At 39.5% G+C, this 21,709-nt stretch overlaps 2 protein-coding genes across 2 annotated transcripts; both read right to left on the bottom strand.

Moving 5' to 3' along the window:
• Window positions 1-1,945: 1,945 nt before the first annotated feature.
• Window positions 1,946-12,833, bottom strand: LOC143363472 (uncharacterized). Its single transcript, XM_076804046.1, has 4 exons — window positions 12,698-12,833; window positions 12,192-12,397; window positions 4,326-4,611; window positions 1,946-2,304 (listed from the first exon to the last, which is right to left on the bottom strand). The coding sequence occupies exons 1-4, from the start codon at window positions 12,831-12,833 to the stop codon at window positions 2,024-2,026; spliced, it is 909 nt and encodes a 302-aa protein (XP_076660161.1). The 3' UTR covers window positions 1,946-2,023.
• LOC143363473 (uncharacterized) lies at window positions 5,811-6,821 on the bottom strand. Its single transcript, XM_076804047.1, has 2 exons — window positions 6,465-6,821; window positions 5,811-6,038 (listed from the first exon to the last, which is right to left on the bottom strand). Exons 1-2 carry the CDS (start codon window positions 6,819-6,821, stop codon window positions 5,811-5,813), a joined length of 585 nt encoding a protein of 194 aa, XP_076660162.1.
• Window positions 12,834-21,709: the final 8,876 nt, after the last annotated feature.

The following is a 21,709-nucleotide window of genomic DNA, read 5'->3' on the forward strand; positions in this document are numbered from 1 at the left end:
TAATGCGTAGAACATGAGAAACACTGGTACATGTGTATACGCATGCACATACGTATTTTATTACATAGAAACGTTCCATCTCACGGACTAGACACAGAAATTAATACAGTTATATTACAAGTAAGAATGTTTTTATTTTGCGAATGTTTAAATATGGAGTTACAAGGTTTATCTGTGTGGGGATGTAATGTAAAAACATTGAGTCCGTTTCAATGTAAGTTGGTATGTCATTTCCGAGTGCCGAATAGAAACAACTATGCAGCTGCTGAACTCACATTAAAAAGAAAATCGTTCGATATTGTTATATCAGCGATATTGTTATATCACTTTTATATCAGCAGTTAGAAAATATTTCATTTGATTTCTCATGTCGTCATTCATTTTCAAAACTGATGTACAGTAACAAAGTTCGTTAAGAGCAATCTTGAATTAACGTAGAAACGTTTGTAGACAGTTCTCGAAATTCGTGGAACATTTAGGATACACTTCGTGCACCTTCAAGACATCCTACTTGCTGCTAGAACTTCTACGGTACCATTACCGGACTTATCAAACATGGTGCCGATGAGTATACTAGCTCTATATGCTTAAGCTTGAGCTCGGTTTACACGGATATCGCCATTTCGTTTGGTTGACTGAAACAAATGAACTTGGCTGCTATATGTTTTCGATATACCAATTGATCGGTGTAATTGGTGGTACAACTGAAAAGTGGGCGATTCTACGTAATAAAATAAGTCGAAAATGTAGAATAAAATTTGTTCACACGAGGCTTTGTATTCGAGAAAATTGTCTTTGAAAACCCGTAAAGTCCGCGCGCCTAGCATTTGCAGAGAGTAGAATCGGTCGGTCGTGAACAGACCTGTCACATGATACCTATTCAACAGAATATGACATAATTTCATTCTACATTTCCCACTTATTTTTTAAATGTGGAATCACCCCTTTTCTTATCGTAACACAAAAGTTGAAAAGTAATTGTAATAAAAGTTTGATGTTAGTTTGTAATTGTGAAACATTGTATTCGATAAGAGCGACAAGATTGAAATTGACTGGGATAAAGAAGCACTTTTATGTTAATCTCGGAACCGACATTGCACTTACGTACTTTCTTTGAAATCTCTGTGTTTCTCGTGTGCAATGCGAATACATTGCTTGTATTTTGCGTTTCGCTCGGAATTATTTCTTCGGAGCAGTTAATGTACAGTCGAAAATAACTCTGCACGACAACGCTAGTTAAATATCTGTTATTTAAATGAGTGTTTAAAAACAATGGATTCCTTGATTCTCTAGAATACATAGTGCTGGGCACGTTTGGGGCCCCTCGAACGCTTGCTTCCCCCATCAATCGGTCCTCCGTGCAGCGCACGCTTTCGTCGCGTTCGCTGGTGTCTCGCGTTTTCGTTGCCCCACGGTAACGGCGCTCACTGGAAGGGGATAGTGGGCGGGCTATGGTGGGGATGATTTTGCCTGAATTGAAGCAAACGTGCCCGGCACTGGTCTAGAAGGAGTATTCTCTTCCCGAGAAGATTCAGTCGGAAAGACGATTGAAAAAAATTGTTCTTGCGATCAACACGAACGATGAACTTTATCGAACGACCTTTCGCTATACGCTGAAGCACGCGCGTGCACACGTTATATCGTTATAATAGAACGAGTATTACTCTATTTTTAACATACATGTATCTTGCGTTTCATCTATATCCGCCGGGTTACTTTTCACATTGTTGCCTAGATCAAGCATACTTGTTCGGACTACAAGAAGTGTAAAGTTTTACATCTCCGTATTCTCCTCGGTCTCTTCGTCAACTTTCGGCAACATGTAAACACTAGGAATCGACGGCACGTGATCCTCGAGCTTCAGAATCGGCTTGCAGTCTCTAGTGACGTCTACCTGATTGAAACAGTCCTTTAAGATATTGATTTCGTTCTCGTGGGCGAACAGACTGGTAGGTGGATCTGTTCCGCATATGTCGTTCTCGTCGTTGCCGTTCCTGTGGCACAGGTTGCCAGACGGAAATTGTCACGAGGTCAACGCGAAAGGATCCGTTGACAGCTCGTCCACACTTGGACTGGCTTTGATCGGCTCCGGTTTTTCCACCTGATGGCTGAGCCTATGGACGATCTCATCATGGAGGATGTTGAAGCACATCGCGGTGATTGCGATCCCAGACATTATGTAGCAGGAGCAAAACCAAATGGTTACGTTCCTCGACTCGTAAAGATTCTGACGGGGGTAGGAACCGGGAACCATATCGCCGAACCCAATCGTGCTCATGCTCATGAAGCAGAAGTAGCTTGCATCTGCGATCAAATAAGAAACAAGACGGTTAAATGCACAATATAACCCTTTCATTGCTGGCGTAATCTTAAATGAAAATCTATCGGTTCTTCAATCAAAGTGCCTTCCGATTCTAGATTTAAGGGGGTATTTTGGTTTTGAACTTTCGAAGAATCCATTTTCTTTAATCCTTAACATTAGGATTACGGAGCGTTAAAATGGGATACTTTACAATACTTTATAAAAATAGCAAGAATTTATCTATTAAATTTTGAGCCATTATTACAATAATATATGCCCAAAGAAATAAGTTTGTTGAACAAATTCTCATAGATGCATCGGTACAATCTCAATAATTGTACATTATTAATATTACAACTGAATATATTAAAAATACAATTCAATTCAATTCTATCGAATATTCATTTCAGATAAATCGTCTAAATACACAAATGTTTATATCATTAAGGGCGAAGGGTAGTCACGTGACTTTTTCAGAGTCAGCAGGTCGGTAACTGCTGTATAATTTCCGTTCACAGTCTTCAGACACAGACTTAAGATCCGTTTTGGTTTGATCCGACGGGTCGTTGTCACATGTTTTGCTCTGCATTATCGATATTATGAATTCTGACGCCAGAAACGTGTTTCAAGTTTTTGGCTTTATTTCGCAGAGAATCAAGACAAAAAATAGCTCAATTTGTTTCTGGAGATATTTTCTAGCGTGCGCTACTCTCGATTTCATCCAGAAAACTAATCCAATGGCATAAAAATGCTTGGATTGCACGGCATGTACATTGTGCGGTTTTTGGTCTACTTCTAATATTTATATTGCCAAATATCTGCATAGTTTCGTCTGTTCATGACCAGCGCGTTAGATTGAACACTCCTCTTTAGAGTGAGCCCTTCCCCAGTGAAAAATATTCTCATATAAGGACGAAAAGTTGAGACACGTAAAATCATGTTCCGTCTAATTTTGTCGGTAACGTAGTCGCTCTACCTCATTGTGAATTACGGAGTCTTGGCTCTTAATAGTTACACATTAAATAATTATATTAAACGCGGAGAAATATTACAAAAATCAAAATTGAAAATTCCTCCATTTTGTAAATAATCAAGATTTTCAATTTATTTTGATTCGGACTTAGTCACATTTATGTGTACTGATTAAATATAATTCATCATTTTTTGGTTTTCAATCAACAGAAGCAAAAGGACCAGAATCATGGCAACGCTCAACAAATATTTTCTAAAACATACTTCATAAAAATGTATATAACTCGTCATTTTTATTGTTTTTGATTTAAAAAAAAAAAACAATTTATGTACTTCAAATACCCATAAATGTGTGCGCAAAATCGTAATGTAAAAAGTATAATAGTTCTGCTGAAAAAATTTCTTCCAAAAATAAGTTAATTTTGGGATTTTTCTAAAAAAGTTTGGCCTCATTTTCTAGAAACATTTTACAGGTATCAAAATCTCAATTTTGGAAAAATTGGACTCTTTTTGTTACTGATTTTCAACACACAATATTGCTATTAAAATAAAGGACCACAGTGTAATGTCCCTATAAATATATGGGAGAGAAAAATTTTCCCACGATAGTATGACATGATATAGGAGTAGATATATCGTTGAGACATTACTAATGTAATGACAAAACTTTATTGGTTTTACTTATTTTTTCATGAGATTTTCACCACTATAGTTGTGACATTTTACTGAACATAAAGAGGCCAAACTTAATACGATTTGGATCATATTTATTTGTTTAATTGACGATGTAGCATAAGCTCGATTATCCGAACCGATGCTATCTGAATTCTTTATTGTCCGCATTCAATCAGTAAATCAGTAAATATTTCATCAGGTAATCGTTTTTAATTGGAATATACTAATCTCTATGAAAATTAGAAATTCACTTCCGTGGTAGGTAAGGCACGTTAAATAATTTTTGACATTTTCTGATGCATATCGTTGACTATATATCCCTTTTGAGGCAATGCGTTTCGTTCGGGAAAAATCGGGATTCTCTTTTGCAACGTACCCACAAAGGACCAGTCGTCCAACTTGTGCAGAGTAAAAGCGCCTGCCACAATGTAGCACAGTATTGCACCGAGACAAATGCTGATTGGTGCGAGTATAGTAACGTTTGGCCTGTCACCGGAGCCAAGACTCGACACTTCGTCCTTTGGGCTGGCCTTAATTTCCACTGTGCTCGTGAACGTTGACGCATTTGCGCGGACATAAAAGGGCTCCTGTAACTGCAATTGCTGTTGCTGCTGAGCCAGTTCTTCCTGCTGCCTTTTCTTCCTCATTCGCCTCTCCTTCTCCTGGGCCCATGTCAATTTAAAAGCAATTTTAAGATCGATCTACCAAGAAAGTGCCTTCACTTTCCCGCACTGTTTTGCAATATTCCTTTCCAAATTTATCTTATCAAGATCAACATGGAAAGATAAACTTTGTGTACACGGATTTGCAAATAAAAAAATACACAAATTATTCGAGGATTACATACATCTAGAGACGCCAAAGGAAGGTTTATACTTGAGAATTGTTTCGTGAAATTTCGCTCAAACAAATTCTTCTATGCTTCTATTATTATCATTATTCAGTTTTTCAATGTGGAAAATATTTTCATTTACGATAAACATTAATGCAATGAAAAAACGAAGAAATAATTTTTCATTAAAGTTACGTTAGCACAAAATTTTCGAGTTTGAGGTCATTTCAAGGTCATAGTATAAAACACTGTTGAATTCATCTCGACGTCAGCAACAATTCTATTATGTCCAAAACATGTGGTGCCATTTAAAAAAGTCAAGGTGACCTTTACTTTTTTACGTAAAGAGTATTTTTTTAGATTTAAGAATATGCGGACGTGTAACTCGCCAAGTATTGACAAACTTTTGTCTAAAACCATTTTTTAATTGCACTATCGGAAATGCCTAAAAAATGGTGACATAACTTAACGGGGGGACCCTGTATATATGTATATTGATCAAAATAATATATGTATGAATATGATGTAGGTGCCTTTTTAACATTACGTAAATAATAAGTGTTGTATTTCATGTATTTTAAAATATTTAATCTCTCATTTGCTCTACTTATCAGTTATTGTTCCTCTGAGAAATATAACTCCACTTTCCTGCTGTACCACAGTTTACATTCACTCTGTATAATAGTGAAGATATTCATATTTTACCGTGCAAGAGAAATGTATCGCTTTTCGGTCTCATGAGGATTGAACATCATACATCTTTTCATGCATCAGTACCTAGAGTCAGTCAAAAAAGTCTCCGTACACCGTACAAGAATTTATTTAATGTTGCACAATTTTAAAGGAAATGGTAATAAATAAATAATTCTTGCGTTATTATGTTCACTAAACATAACATTTATTAACAGTGCAAAAAAAGCTATATTACATTTATTTGTTAACAAATAAACAAAGGAAAAAGTAAAACTCAACGAAAACGAGGTCAAAAAAGTCTCTGTACATGTAACACTATTATTCATAATTTGTTAATTAGTGATCAGTTGGACCGCCTTTTAATTTTATAATTTCTTGCATCCTCTTTGGCATTGTTTGAACTAATTTTTGTATTGTACTTGGCTGAATATTTTCCCATTCCAACAATATATTAGATTTTAGGTCTTCCTTGTTTTTTATTGTGTATTTTTTCAAATTTCTTTTTATTGCTCCCCACAAATGTTCGATTGCATTAATGTCGGGAGATTGTGGAGGTGTATGCAGCTGTTTCGGGACATTGTATAATACCCATTCCTTTACTTTCTTAGCCATGTGCTTAGGGTCGTTATCCTGCTGGAAGATAAACGACTCTTCAAGATGTAATTTTCTGGCACTGTTTTTTAAATTTTCTTTCAAAATGTTCAAATATTTATGCTGATCCATTATACCGTCAATAAAGACTAAATTTCCCACCCCTGCTACACTCATACACCCCCACACCATCACGCTGGCGCCTCCTTATTTAAACGATGGGAGTTTTTTGAGTTTCATCTGTTCATTTGGTTTTCTCCACACTTTAACATTTCCCTCCAAAGTAAAAATAGTGAATTTACATTCATCACTAAATATAACATTATTCGAAAAGCTTTGATCCTTATTAACGTGTGCCTTCGCAAATTCAAAACGTTTTCTTTTATTAACTTTACTTACGAACGGTGTTCTCCTGGCTGTACGACTATTGTATCCAGCTTTTCTCATAACATTTCGAATAGTTTCAGGCACTACTTTTATATTATAGTCATTTTCTATCATACTGGCCAATATTGGTGCACTCGTTTGTGGATCACAACGAATTGTTCGTAGGATTGCACGTTTATGATTAGTATCTAATTTTTGTGGTCGACCTGTACGTTGTAAACTTTGAATAGATTTAGTTTTTGCGTATTTCTCAAGAATATATTGTACCGAAGAATGTGTCCTTTTTACTATTTGACCTATTTTTCTAATGGATAATGAATCTTCTCTTAATTTTATAATTAAATCTCTGGTCGCAAGTGGTACTTCCATTTCGGAGAAATTTTTTCGCGAAAACGTCTTTTATTCTTGCTAACAGTCAAGCAACTAAATTATACTTGACCATAGAGTGTTTCCTTGAGAGTTATTTGTAAACATTCAGCTGAACCGTTAACAAAGGAAATAAATTTACACGCTCACAGTCTCTGTACGGAGACTTTTTTGACCTCATTTTTGTTATGCTCGTCATTTTAGTTCGTTTATTTGTTAACAAATGCATGTAACATCTTTTTGTTTGCACTAATAATTAATGTTATATTTCTGAATATAACAACTGTTGGGACATGATATTTTGCAATGAAGATTTATTGTATAACAGCGGATAATAAAATACAGAGTTCTTGAAAAAGGTAGCACACGTTTCAAGCACGAGTGTACAGCAGCAAGAAGAAGACACATCATAGTTCGGTGTACGAAACACAGGGAGCGTTGCGCGCCTATTAAGGCCTATTTCCAACACCCCCTCTCAACGCGAGTCGTTTGGAATTTCATGTACACCAAGCCCAAGCGTACACCTTTGGTGTTGCGGCCCCGGTAGTGGCTTAGTAAGGACGTCAGCTGTCATCTCATGCGTCGGTATGTAACGCACGTCGATCTTTCCTTGTTCGAAAACATCCCTTACGAAATGGCACCGTATGTCTATGTGTTTGGTGCGTGAGTGGAACACCGGGTTGCGGGTCATCTGTTGCGCACCTTGGTTGTCGCAATAAATAACGGTTGCTTCGTCTGTAATGCCCTGCAAGTCATAATCAATTAAAAGATTTCTTATGTAAACGGCTTCCCTGGCGGCCTCACTGAGCGCCACGTATTCCGCTTCACTGCTTGATAGGGCAATGGCACGCTGTTTTCTTGCTTGCCATGTAACAGCTGCGTCCCCGATTTTGAAAAATAATCCAGTGTAGGATCTCCGATCATTGAGGTCTCCCGCCCAATCAGCATCGACATAGCCGACAAGTGGCTGACTCGTACGCTTATATTTCAACCCAAAATTAGCAGTTCCTTGCAGGTACCGCAAAACACGCTTTGCAGCGGTCCAATGAGTCTCATCATGGTGATGGTTGAACTGACTCAAACTGCTAATCGCATATGCCACATCTGGTCGTGTGGCCACAGCCAAAAACATTAGTGTACCAATTAAGGACTGGTACGGGAACGTTGTTGCTCCTTCAGTTCCTATATCTGGCCCCTTTTTTAATTTTTGGCTTCTGTCTGCAGGAGTACTTGCACCTTTACAATTTTCCATTTTAAACTTTAATAGTAGATCTTTTATATATTTCCTTTGGCTAATGGTAATGGTTCCTTTATTTAAATCTTGATTAAATTCCATTCCCAAGCAATACTGTAACGGACCTAGATCTTTCATTTTGAATTCGCTTGATAGGCCATCCTTGACTCTGACAAAAGTGTCGTGGTGATTAGTGGCCAGGATTAGATCATCGACGTATACAGCGACTATGAGTATAATATCGCTTTTTCTCAATACATAGATACATTTGTCAGCATTTGATGGTTTTAAACCAAGTTTCCGCAAGCTCCAGTCAAGTTTTATGTACCACTGTCTTCCAGATTGCCTTAAACCGTATAGAGACTTGTTTAATAAACACACATGGTCTTTCTTACCTGGTTCAACGAAACCATCTGCTTGTTCCATGTAAATCTTTTCATCGAGATCGCCATTTATGTAGGCCATAACTACGTCAAGCTGGTACATTTTAAGATTGTACTTAGCAGATATGGCTGTCAAAATTCTTATGGAACTGAGTCTGGCTACAGGGGCAAAAGTCTCGTTAAAGTCCCTTCCTTCTTGTTGTGCATATCCTTTGGCTACGAGACGCGCCTTGCGTCGTTCGATGCTGCCGTCGCTTTTATATTTGGTTTTCAAGACCCAACGACATCCAATGACGTTCTTGTCTTGTGGTCTCTCGACCAGTTTCCATGCGTCGCTCTGCGTCAAGGCATCGAATTCTTCTTTCATGGCCAACTTCCATGCTTTTGCATCATCACCAGTTAACGCTTCCTTTACTGTTGGATCCACTGGTTGGCTCCATGCTAATGCTGCTTCTTGTAAGATAGAGGTTTCAGGTATCTCGTTGTATACCTTTCTTGGTCTTCCTCTATGCCCTGCTCGAATCAACTTCGGCCTTCCTGGACCTCTTCTGGAACTGGTTGTCCGCTCGTTTTCTCCTAGATCAGCATTTGTTTCGGATTCAGGTTCACGTTCATCAGCATCTGCTTCGAATTCAGGTTCACGTTCATCAGCATCTGCTTTGGATTCAAGGTTTATTTCAAAAGTTTGATTTTTTGATACAATCTTATCGAGCGTTCTGGATTCACTGAAGTTTTCCTCAAATATAACGTCCCGGCTTATGACGATTTTGTGTGCATCGGGGTTCCACAGTCGATACGCTTTGGACTCGCTCGAATATCCGACGAAAACACATTGCGTTGACTTTGCCTGGAACTTATCCTTCCCAGGGGTTTTATCAAGGAACCATGACTTGCAGCCGAAAATTTTCATATGGCTCACGTTAGGTTTTACACGCTTGTACGTTTCAAATGGTGTTTTATGTGGCAAGCTCTTCGATGGACATCTGTTTCTAATATACGCCGCAGTAGCAATTGCCTCAGCCCAAAAAGATTTTGGCAATTTTGATTGAAGTAGCATGCATCGTGCCATTTCCACCAAAGTTCTGTTCATGCGTTCCGCTGTCCCATTTTGCTGCGGAGTGTACGCTACTGAACGTTCACGCTGGATCCCACTTCTCCTTAAAACTTCTGAAAAAATTGACCCACAGTATTCAAGACCATTATCAGTTCTAAGAGTTTTAATTCTTTTGTTCGTTGATCTCTCAGCCTTGGCTTTGAAATCTAAAAATGCACTCTTGATCTCGTCTTTTGATTTTAAAAAATATACTTCGATCCACTTCGATTTTTCGTCAATAAATGTTGCGAAGTAAGTTGCACCACCATTTGATTTGTTTCGCATGGGACCACATAAATCTGAGTGGATTAGGTCTAATACATCATAAACTCTGTTGTTAGATTTTACAGGGAAGGGTTTTGCTGTCTGCTTACCTTGTACACAGATTTCGCAAAATTTCATTTTATCACCAGCTTGAAAAGACAATCCTTGTACCATATCTTTTGATACTAACATCCTTAGATCTTTTTCATTTAAGTGTCCATAGCGTGAGTGCCATTTGTCCAAGGTATTATTTTTGGCACTTACCATGTTTACAAGCTCTTCATTTGTCTCAAGGAAGTAAAGGTCTCCTTTCTTTCGAGCTATTGCCACTAGTTGTGACTTATAATTTGTAATACAAGCTTCATCCCCTGTGAAATTGACTTTGTAACCGTTTTGCACGATTTTGGGGATTGACAATAAATTTGTCCTTAGATCAGGTACATAAAGTGCATTATCCAGTCTTATCCTCTTCGTATGTCCATAATTGAGTGCATTGATGTATATCGTGCCTTCTCCATTTATACTGACAGTTTTGTCTGTCGCCAAGCGGACATCTCCATGCCTAGAGATTCTGAAATCTGTAAACAGGCTACGATCGTGGCACATATGAGAGGTTGCACCGCTATCCAAACACCAAATATTTTTTAAAAACGCAGTACGATAATCCTGCTTCAGTGACAATGCACCCTCGCCACGGATCATGAAAGCTTCATCTGCTTGCGATGCAGACTGCTGTCGGTCAGAGTTTCTCTTCCAGCATTGCGAAGCTTTATGTCCAAATTTTGAGCAAAAGTTGCACTTGTACTTGGATTTATAATTAGTGTTCAACTGTCTGGTATTAGTATTTTGGTGCGTAGGTTTTTCATACCTGGTAACTCTGCTATTCGGTTCGGACTTTGTATACAGGGCTCCATGGCAACTGTTGCTTGGTACCTTCTTTCTTCTGGCATTTGACTCTTCTATCAGCTTAATTTTCAGTGCTTCAGGGGTTGGTAATTCATCCCTCGATTCAATGGCACAGCGAAAGTTATCATAGCTGTCAGGTATGCTGTAAAGTAGTAGTATACTCACTAAATCATCAACTACTTTTATGTCCATTCCATTCAGTTTGTCCACTAAGGCGAAAAATGCATTCACATGGTCCACCATGCTGTCAGATTCGCCCATCCTGGTAAACAGTAATTGTTTCAGCAGCGTAGTTTTATGGGCAGGACCCTTAGAAAGGTAAACTTCTTCCAATTTGGTCCACACAGCTTTTGCAGTAGTACAATGCTTCACGTGGCACAGTTCAGCTGCTGCTATGGTGAGGACGATATCGGCCATAGCTTTAGGTTCATTCCGTTCCCAAACTCTTATTTCCGCTTCAGTTCCTGGCCTTTCACCAGTTACATATTGCCAATGATCATTTTTTACGAGTATCATCTTCATTTGAAACTTCCAAGTATCGTAATTGTCTTTACTTAGTTTATCGATATTTGATGATTGCGTCGACATTTCGAAGAGAAGCACGCGGAAGTTACTTTAAATATATTTAGTTATATTAGCCAAACAAAAATTGACCGGTAACTCGCGTTATCGAATTTGCGCACAAAAATATCCACTAAAAACTTTTTGATACACTTCCTGGGCCCATAACCTGTTGGGACATGATATTTTGCAATGAAGATTTATTGTATAACAGCGGATAATAAAATACAGAGTTCTTGCTGCTGTACACTCGTGCTTGAAACGTGTGCTACCTTTTTCAAGAACTCTGTATTTTATTATCCGCTGTTATACAATAAATCTTCATTGCAAAATATCATGTCCCAACAACAACGAAAGAATTATTTATTTATTACCATTTCCTTTAAAATTATGCAACTTTAAATAAATTCTTGTACGGTGTACGGAGACTTTTTTGACTGACTGTATATACATATGCCTAAGGAATTTACGTGTGCAAGACTCTCCACTATTTTCTTTTTTTTTCACGATCGTGTTGAATTCCTCTAAAATTAATAGGTTATCACATTGTTTTACTAAAACTTCCAATAATTTCTAATAATCTTTAAATTGTAATATATTCATTTATAAACAGCAAATATATTTCCTTGTCCTTTCGTTCCTGTACGAGTGCAGAGTTCATGCAAAATCTGTATCTATTTGGGATACAAATGACTTCCACCTATCAAGACATTGTTAATTGGAAGAGAGCAACAAAGCAAAGAGCAATATATGTATTGTATATGTATGAAAAGTAAAAAATCTTTAATCAATGCTCGTTTGAATTCGAATAATATGGAACTTCCAGAGTTTAGATTCGGGACAATGTAATAGTTAATTGTACCTGTACTATAGATGTGTTTCATTTGACATTTTACGAGAAATATTCTATCAATTAATGTTTCTTCGCTCACCTCCATTCTTCTTTCATCGTAGCAACAATAGCCGCAATTCGAACAAAGGCAGCAGCAAAGAGCACGTGTAAAGACACCTCTGGCACATCTGGATAACAGACCTCCGGCGCTCGATAGGTAAACCACAGTCAACGGGATCCCGAGGCTGGCGTAACCCATGGTCGCGATTTTACCCCACGTGGATTTCGGCGTTATGCTACCGCAACCTGGAGAAAGATCATTAAGTATTTAGATAGGGTAAGTATTGCCGAAATTACGTTAGGTTTCCCAAGTAAGTACACACTGAATGGAAAGTGTGTTTTTATTCAAGTGAAGCTTGAGTAGCTTCCAAAGTGAAACTTTTTAAGTTTTCAATAAACTTCATCAGTTTATTAAAGAGTCGAAACGCCTTTCACGTATTTAACCCTTAAAATATCAATTATCTGGTAGCCTTTCAAGCGTTGAATTTTTTAAAAGAGATACTTCAGGTCTAAATTCTTAAAGCGTTTTTTTCAGTTTCAAAGTACAGCGGTACCAGAAGGCATAATTGAATAGTAAATTTCCAATTTTCGATAAGTTGTCGATATTTAAACTATTATATTTTCGTAAAAAGAAATCGTATAACAATAAACCGTGGATAATGCTGACGCTTTCATAACCCATCAATCATTTTTTTCAGATGTGGTGCATGATGTAGTGGGTGGAAAACTGAAGACACGGTTTTTCTCGAAAATATTATAAATTGAAACTTAGTAAAGTGTAAACTATACAGATTGAAAAGTTCATGCACGTTTTTATACAGGGTGTCTTACATAACTCGAGCATCTAAAATATCTCGCTTGTTTTTTATGATAGAAAAAAATGTCAACGGAAAACATTAGTTGGTTCAGGGGGACAAATATTACGATAAGCAACAAAATGTGTTCAAGGTTATATTTTTTGAGATTTCAAGATCATCGAAGTTTTTTTTCAATGGAATGATATATTTTTAGTATCGCTATATGATATCCGAGGTCAAGACGAATCCAACGACCTGTAATATTATGACCTTCACGTGACGTCGAGTACGCAAAATTCATAAAAGTAGGACACTTGACCTAAATAGTGAAACAACGATGACATGTCCCCTAGGGTTTCACGAAATGTTCTTGAACTTTGACTATTGACTGTAAACACGCTTACAATAAATTGTAAACACTGATACAAATTCTTCTCCTTATGATGACTGATATCAGTACGTTTAAGAAATTCTTCGGGATTTATTTGATTGTGAAAGATAACGTTACTTCTCTGAAACGATAGTGTACAGTGATGCAGAAAAGATAGAGATGATTTTAGTTTATGGGTGAGGCTAAAAGTAACTCAGTACAATCATCTCAACTGTACGCAGAAAAATACCCTGAGAGAAATCATCGTCCTCGACAAAGTTTTGACCGCATAGGTCAATTGTTTTGTAGAAAAGGGAGTGTTAAATCACTAAACAGAAGACGAGCAAAGCCTGAAACTGGAGAAGATGCCGAAACTTTTGTATTGGCTACAGTCAATATTGATCCTACTACAAGTTGTCGAAAAATTGGACGTTCTTAGGCATTTGCAAAGCAAGTGTGTCCCGAATATTGCAACGTCATTTTCATCCATACCATATTTCCTTACATCAGGAGCTTGGTGGCAATGACTTTGAGAATCGTGTTGCTTTTTGTACATGGGCATTGCAGCAAATACAAAGAAATGAACATTTCTTTTATGACGTTCTCTTTACTGACGAAGCTACTTTTTCTAACCATGGACAACTGAATACACATAATATGCATTATTGGTGCATTGAAAACCCGAAATGACTTCGACAAGTTGTACACCAGCGTCTATGGAGTGTAAATGTGTGGTGTAGAATCGTTGGTGATAACAAACTCAAGGTCACGCGGAGGTGATAATATTACAGGTCGTTGAATTCGTCTTGACCTTGGCTATCATATAGCGATAATAAAAATATATCATTCCATTTAAAAAAACATCGATTACCTTGAAATCTCAAAAAATATAACCTTCAACAGTTTTTTTTGCCTACTATAATATTTGCCCCTCTGAACCAACTAATGTTTTCCTCTGCAATTTTTTCTGTCATAAAAAACAAGCGAGATACTTTAGATGTTCGAGTTAGGTGAGACATCCTGTATATGAATTTATAAAAAAACTTTTCAATACTTTTATTCTACTGCGTTCTTGGTCACGCGTTTTTGGTCTAATAATGACAATGATATTTATGACCAAAAATGCAAATTAAATATACTATCAGAATCTGATTTGATTTTGAGGGATCAATGAACATGGAAGGAACAACGGGAGGAAAGTGGAGGGAAGAGAATGACAAAACCGTTAGATAAAAAGTAATTATCTTTAATATATAAAAATAAATTGTAAGAAATGAGTGATAATAAATTAACAACAAATATTAATTACAAAAAGTTACTTATCACTGAAACAACGATCATTATTACAGTGTTACGTATGGAGACGTTCTCCACGTTTATTTCGATTAGAATTTCTAATCTCTTTTCTGAGAACGAAAAGCGTCCCAACAGGCCCCTTTTATTAACGAAAGATACTGTATGCCTTCTTTATACCAAAATCTCTAAACACTCCCTTCTGGCATCCGTTAATCAATATTCTGATAGGAAATAGCCCGGATAACCTTCATTAACCCCTTTCAACGAAAATCTAACTGAGGCCTGCTTTTCATTAGAAACGACAAAAAATGTGACTGTGACCCTACGTGACATTAAATCTTAAACAGAGTACCCCTTTCATTTTCAAGGTATATAAACCCGTTCATTTTCATCCTCTTCGGTTAGTCGAGAAGCGGTTCAGTCAAGATTCAGACGCGGTTCAGTACTCGTGCAGTCACGTCGCGTCAAGTCTAGTGAGATCGGGTTAAAGTCCCTTTCGAATCAATTCATAACCTTATAGATTCCGTTAGTTCGGTATATATTCTATTTGGCATTCAACAATCGCCATCTAACCCCGCATTGCCAGTGCGTCAACACCGTGCAACATAGGTAAACAATTCCTCTAATTGTACATTTATTATATTCATTCGCGACACAAACAACAACACTTGTAGTAATTTCAATTCAGAATAAATTGTCTTGTTTGTTAACTCGCGTACCCTTAATTATTGCCTAAAATCCTAATATAATAATTGAACGTTCCCACACGATACAATCTAACCGCTCGGATTGTATCAATTAAATTATTATATAGAAGTTACGAGGCTTACTAATACTTAAATTCGATTCAACGAAGATTTCTCCAACCTAGTGGCTCCTCGATTTCGCATTGAGTGCGTCCACGAAATTATACCATCCTAGGCGGATCCCCGATTTCGCATTGGGTTCTTCCGCATCCTAGCAGCTCCCTGATTTCGCATCAGGTGCGTCCGCGCTCTTATACAACCTCCTTTCGTATCGGGTTCGCCGCGTGTTCCCTAGTGACTCCTCGATTTCGCATCGGGTGCGTGCACGAAGTTTCATCCTCCTAGTAGCTCCTCGATTTCGCATCGGGTGCGTCTGCGTTTGACACCAACCTCCCAGAGGTTCCCTGATTTCGCATCAGGTGCGTCCTCGACGTCAACTATCCTAGCGGCTCCTCGATTTCGCATCGGGTGCGTCCGCGTACCTAACTAACAATTGAAACCGTATTCCTGGGGTAAAAATCCCCTCGCCGGCCTCTCGCGCTGCTCATAGCCCTGGCTCGTAACAACAGTGATTTCAAGAAGCGATTATCATTTCTTTTATTGACCAGTGAGACAATCCAAATGCATAACTAGGCAACGCCTTCAAATGGAGTGCCGTTAGTCCCTCTTATTATTATCTATCGTTAATTTATTATTATTTATTTATTATAGTTTATTTTTATATATTTTCTTCACTTCTCTTCTTTCGTTTTTCCGTTTTTGTTGCAATTTTGCGACAGTGGTCCAGTGAACGAAAACTTTGTTTATTTAACGTAAAAAAATTATTATTAAATTTTTTATTTAAAAAATTAATTCTAATTAACTATTTCAGATTTTCTCAGAAATTTTTCAGAAATTCTGAAAGTTGATTTTTAAACTTACATTGCACCCAAGGGTCTCAAAGTTAGATCAGTATTACACCTTGCCAAAATGATTAGTGTCACATCGATGTCTCTTAAAGGATTTTTTGTATTCCTGCATAAATGAAAAATGAGCGCAACGCAACGTGGCTTCCGGTTAGTCTATATTACTTACTGTTAAACAACATTTGTGAAAAATTTATTTTGCCAGTTAATAGTTTAAGCTATTTGTAATAACCCATATAACTTATAGACCCCTAAGTATTCAATTATAGGCGGAGTAATTACATAACTATTGCTCTGAAAACTGATGAATTCCCAGAAGACAAAAGGTTATTTCCCAGGCGTGTATCTCCGAAAAAAATTGTACTATTAGGCTATTCAAAAACAATTTTTTTTCATAAAAATCAAAAATTTGTCTGTGCGGCGCATTGTAGCCGGTTTAGAAAAATATATATATATGTATATATAAATGACATTTAACATTTCGCGAAAATGAAAATGCGACGGAAGGAGGCCCTTACGAGGGAGGAGGGACGGAATCAGAAAAAGGAGAGTGGCGAATCGATTGGTCTGACGCCGCTTAAGATAATGGATCGCCTATTGGAATTGCTCTGGACCGTGCATGATAGCGGTTTCGAGTCCATTGCCAATGGAATTGCACTCGCGAAAACCTCGCGGAACTGCACGGAAGCCTATTCGTCAATGTCGTTCCGCCTTATCGTTCACAACGGTGTGACTCTTTTCGTATCCGTTATCTGTTACCATTTGTTAGAACCTACGGCAGATTGTCAGCTCGAGTTTTATTAGTCGAAGAGCAATAATGTGTAGAGCAAAAATGAAACTAGAAATCCGTAAATAGTTCGATTCACGAATGCTTCTTAGGGGAAGTCTTATTACAATGCCCCTCTCCCTGATGCTGAATTCTATTAGGTGTGTATTCAAGAACGCATTAACATACGTTTAAATTATAATTGTGTTTATTAAGTATTTAGTAAACACAGAATAGGGAATAAATTTTTAAGTACCACTTAAGAAAGGTACGTTTGTTTAAAGATGTACAGTGAATTCAAAAAGTATTTAGTCACAAATACAACACATATAATAGTCCCTAAACCAGAACTGATCAATGTCTGCACGTACGGGCAGCGATTTTCTTGCCCCGAGGACAGTGTCGCCAGAAGAGGGGAAGGAGCACAAGTTGAGGGGAAAAACTTACCCTCTCTCTGCTCGTACCGGAGTATGCACGACAGAGACAGTGACCGGGCAGCGACGGAAGTGTGGGGAATAGCGCGGTAGAAGGGGAAATTAGAGTGCGAGAACAAGTCTTGATCTGGCGACTCTGCTTGGGCACATACACAGAACGGCACGGCGGACGCGAAGCCACGCCTCTGCGGGCAAGGCTGCATGCATTTGTCACACGCTTTGTCACAGCTACGTGGCCAGCTACGGCTAAGCTGCCGACTCCGCTAATTGTAAGTCACATGTCCGTAGCTTTGCCCGTTGCTGTACCCACTGGCATCGGCGTGCCCACTTGCCCGCTAATACACTCCTCGTCAAAAAGATAGCCCAGGTGTGCTATCTTTAATTTCTCAATGACGCATGTAAAATTTTTCGTCTGTAACGTACAATATCAAAACAATATTATGAGCTCAGAATATGCGGCTTGCTGGAAATAAATCACAATGTCGTAGATGTTTGTATACAACAAAGAAAAACTGTTCCATACTAAGGTCGAAATGATAGCACACTCTGTTAATATGTTTAGAAATGCTCAGTATTTCATGATCTATCAACGAGTAAAGATTACAGTACAATATTATATAAATTTGTAAGTATGGGACGCGGAAAAAAATTAAACGAGTCTGAAAAAAAGCAAATTCTTGAACTAAAACAGCAACAGTTATCAGTAGCGAAAATATCGAAAGTAATAAAAAGAAGTCGTAAAGTAATACACAATTTCTTAAAAAAATGTTGAAGATTATGGCAAAAAGAAAAGTACTGGTCGGCCGTCATCGAGCAATTATGCGTGTAGCTTCCAACTCGCAGTTAACAACGAAGCAAATAATGGAAAATCTAGTGTTAGTGCCAGTGTTTCGAGTGTTCGTCGAGTTCTACTATCCTGCAAAAATATTAAGAGGCTAAAATTAAAAAAGAAACCTCCGTTAACAACGAAACACAAAGCAGAACGTTTACGCTTTGCAAAAGAAAGAGTGCATTGGGAAAAAAATGGAAAAGAGTACTATTTTCGGACGAAAAAAAATTTAACCTGGATGGTCCTGATGGGTTCCAATATTATTTTCATGACATAAGAAAAGGGACAATGTCAGCAATCCGACGATAAATGGGAGGAGGCAGCGTAATGGTTTGGGCCGTCATCGGTTATTTCGGCACAAGTATCAAGTTCATCAATGGGAGAATGAATAGTGTCCAATACATAAATTTAATCAAAGAACAAATAAATAATCATGCAGAATGCATCTCTGGACCTGATTACATCTTTCAACAAGATAATGCATCTGTACACACATCAAGATTGGTCCAATCATATTTTAATGAAAATAATATATCTGTTTTGCCGTGGCCTGCACGCTCCCCGGACCTTAATATTATTGAAAATTGCTGGGCAGAACTTGTTCGCGGCGTATACGCGAATGGAAAGCAGTATCAACACGTACAAGAATTAAAAAATGCAATTGTACGCGAATGTCAAAATTACATCCAAAAACTATATAAATCGATACCAAATCGTACAATAGAAGTAATAGAAAATAAAGGAGGATGTACCCATTATTAAATAAGTATATACGTTTGATAAGTAATTATTGTTAGTTAAAATTTATATTCATTATTATTTTCTTATTGTTTCGTATCTTTCCCTGCTTGGAAAGATTCGCGGGAAACTAAAAGGAATGCAACTAAATTCGCGAGGAAATTTAACGGATTGTGTATGAGAGTGTATTTGGAATGGTATGAAAGTATGCTGAGTGAAAGTGGAAAAAGCGGACTGTATGAATGAATTGAATGGAAGGCGGATTTGCAAATAAATTAACTGTATTTTCACACTGTAATGTTTCAGTTTGTCACAAAGGTTGAGAATTATAATAAATTGACTGATAAGCAATCGATCTCGAAAACTTTCTCTTCTTACGTAATCGCACAGCTGACTCGGAATTCAGAAAGAGAGCGAGTAACGGTTCTCTCTCGGTTTTATTACTTCGATCCTTCGGGAAGTTCGTCACGCGCAGATGTTTCCGGTTTTTCGTCGAGAACCTTCCAGAAGAATCGAGCCTGTTTTCCGCGAATCACGCTTGAGGGTTTTGCCCGCGCGAGCCTCGTTTACAGACGCTGTTTGTCGGTGTTCTCGCGCGTGTTGCGGGACATTCTGTGATTGGCAGCCGCGCGGTTGAGCACGGTGAGGCGTTATGGCGTTCGCGCGCCAATCTCAAACATGCCGCCCGCCTCGACTTGTCGAATGTCCGAGCATGCAAACGGTCGTGATATCTAGTGAACAAAGTGCTAGTGATTGACAGTGATTTTCACGCAGTGATTTCGGGCTATAGTTTACAACTCTGCAAGCAATTTTTGAGGTTACTACCGTCGTCATGAGCAATGTGAATGCTTGAATTTACTGCGAGGTGGTTGGAGTGGGGGGCCACGTCGGCTGGCCTCGTGAATGACTCGCGCGTGCGCTCAACGATTTTACGCGTACTACGCAGTTGTAGTCGATCTTCGCGAGTGAATGAATTACGGTGCAACACGTGAATCGACGCGGTCATCGATCGTTCTCGTTCAACGGTAGAACGATCAGTTTGTGGATCGGTCTTACGAATTCGGACGCCGAGGTGACCACGGTGACTACCCGAGTTTTCCCGTCGCCTCCAGGATGCACTTCCTTCACTCGTGCGAGCGGCCAGCGAGCGGGTGGCGTTGATTCGTCGCTGAGGATGCACAGGCTGCCCGGCGTGAGGTTTTCCTGTGGTCGGCGCCATTTCGACCGTGTGGTGAGTCCGTGCAGGTACTCCTTTCGCCATCGCACCCAGAATTGATCCCTCATTTGGTTGATCAGCTGCCATCGAGTAAGCCGGTTGACGTTCTGGTCCAGCAGCGACGGTTCCGGCAACGCGTTCAACGGGGAGCCTATAAGAAAATGCCCTGGAGTCAATGCTGTTAAATCAGACGGGTCATCGGAGAGAGCAGCCAGCGGCCTTGAATTTAGGCAAGCTTCGACTTGTGTGAGGAGTGTGGACATCTCCTCGAATGTGAGTCGTGTTTCTCCTATCGTCCTTCTCAGATGGTGCTTGGTGGACTTGACGGCTGCCTCCCAGAGTCCACCGAAGTGGGGCGCTGCTGGTGGGTTGAAATGCCACTGAGTGCGTAGGTTGCTCAGGTTTTCCCTCAAGCATCTGTTTTCAGGGCTGCTGGCGGTGAATAGGCGACGCAGCTCCCGGTCTGCCCCCAGGAAGTTCGTCCCACAGTCGCTGTACAGGTGCGCACAGAGACCTCGGCGGGATATGAAGCGCCGGAAAGCAGCCAGGAAAGCCTCTGACGTGTAACTGGAGACCGCCTCGAGATGGACGGCCTTGGTCACCATGCAGATGAAGACTGCGAAGAAGGCCTTGGTTGCTTTGTGACCACGCCCTGGAGAAGTCCGCAGCCATATCAGGCCCGCATAGTCCACTCCGGTGGAATGGAATGGGCGAGCTGGAGTAACGCGGTGCTCTGGCAGTTGGCCCATCATCTGCCTGCCTGTTTCCGCCCGCCATCTCAGACACGTTACGCATTTGAGGATTGCTGCTTTGACTCTTGATCGTCCCCTCGGTATCCAGAACCTCTGGCGTATGGCTTCCAGAGTTGCTTGCACTCCGCCATGCAGTGTCTTGAGATGGCTGTGAACAATGTAAAGTTGGGTAAAGGTGGATTCAGGAGGCAGGATGATTGGATGGGCTTCGTCAGGATTGAGACGCGCTTTGCTCAGCCGACCCCCAACTCTGAGAATGTTGGCGCTGTCGATCTCCGCTGCTAGAGGTGAGAGCACGCTCCTTGAGGGAACGCATGCGCCTGATTTTAATAGCCTCCTTTCTTCCTTAAAGTGGGTCTGCTGCACTTGTCGGATCCAGCACTTCTCGGCCTCGTTGATTTCCTCCACCGAAAGGACTGAGGAGTCACCATGGGTGGCGGCGATATTGCTGTTCGAGACTGAAGAGAGCTTGCGTCGTTTGAGAAGCCATCGTCGACACCAAGCGGTGACCCTTAGCAGCCTGGTATAGGATGAGAACCGCATCAAGGTGTTGTTGTCCTCGATTCCCCCTTTTGCTTTGTGCGTTACCGCAACTAGTTTTTTCCTTTCTTCTGGCAGGTGGTCAGGAATTTCTGCTTGGGCCTCCGTGAGCTGCTCGCTGTTTCGCAGGAAGTTCGGGCCGTTCCACCACAATGTCAGCTGCAGCAAC

Source organism: Halictus rubicundus, unplaced genomic scaffold, assembly GCF_050948215.1.
Source record: "Halictus rubicundus isolate RS-2024b unplaced genomic scaffold, iyHalRubi1_principal scaffold0049, whole genome shotgun sequence".
Lineage (NCBI taxonomy): Eukaryota > Metazoa > Arthropoda > Insecta > Hymenoptera > Halictidae > Halictus > Halictus rubicundus.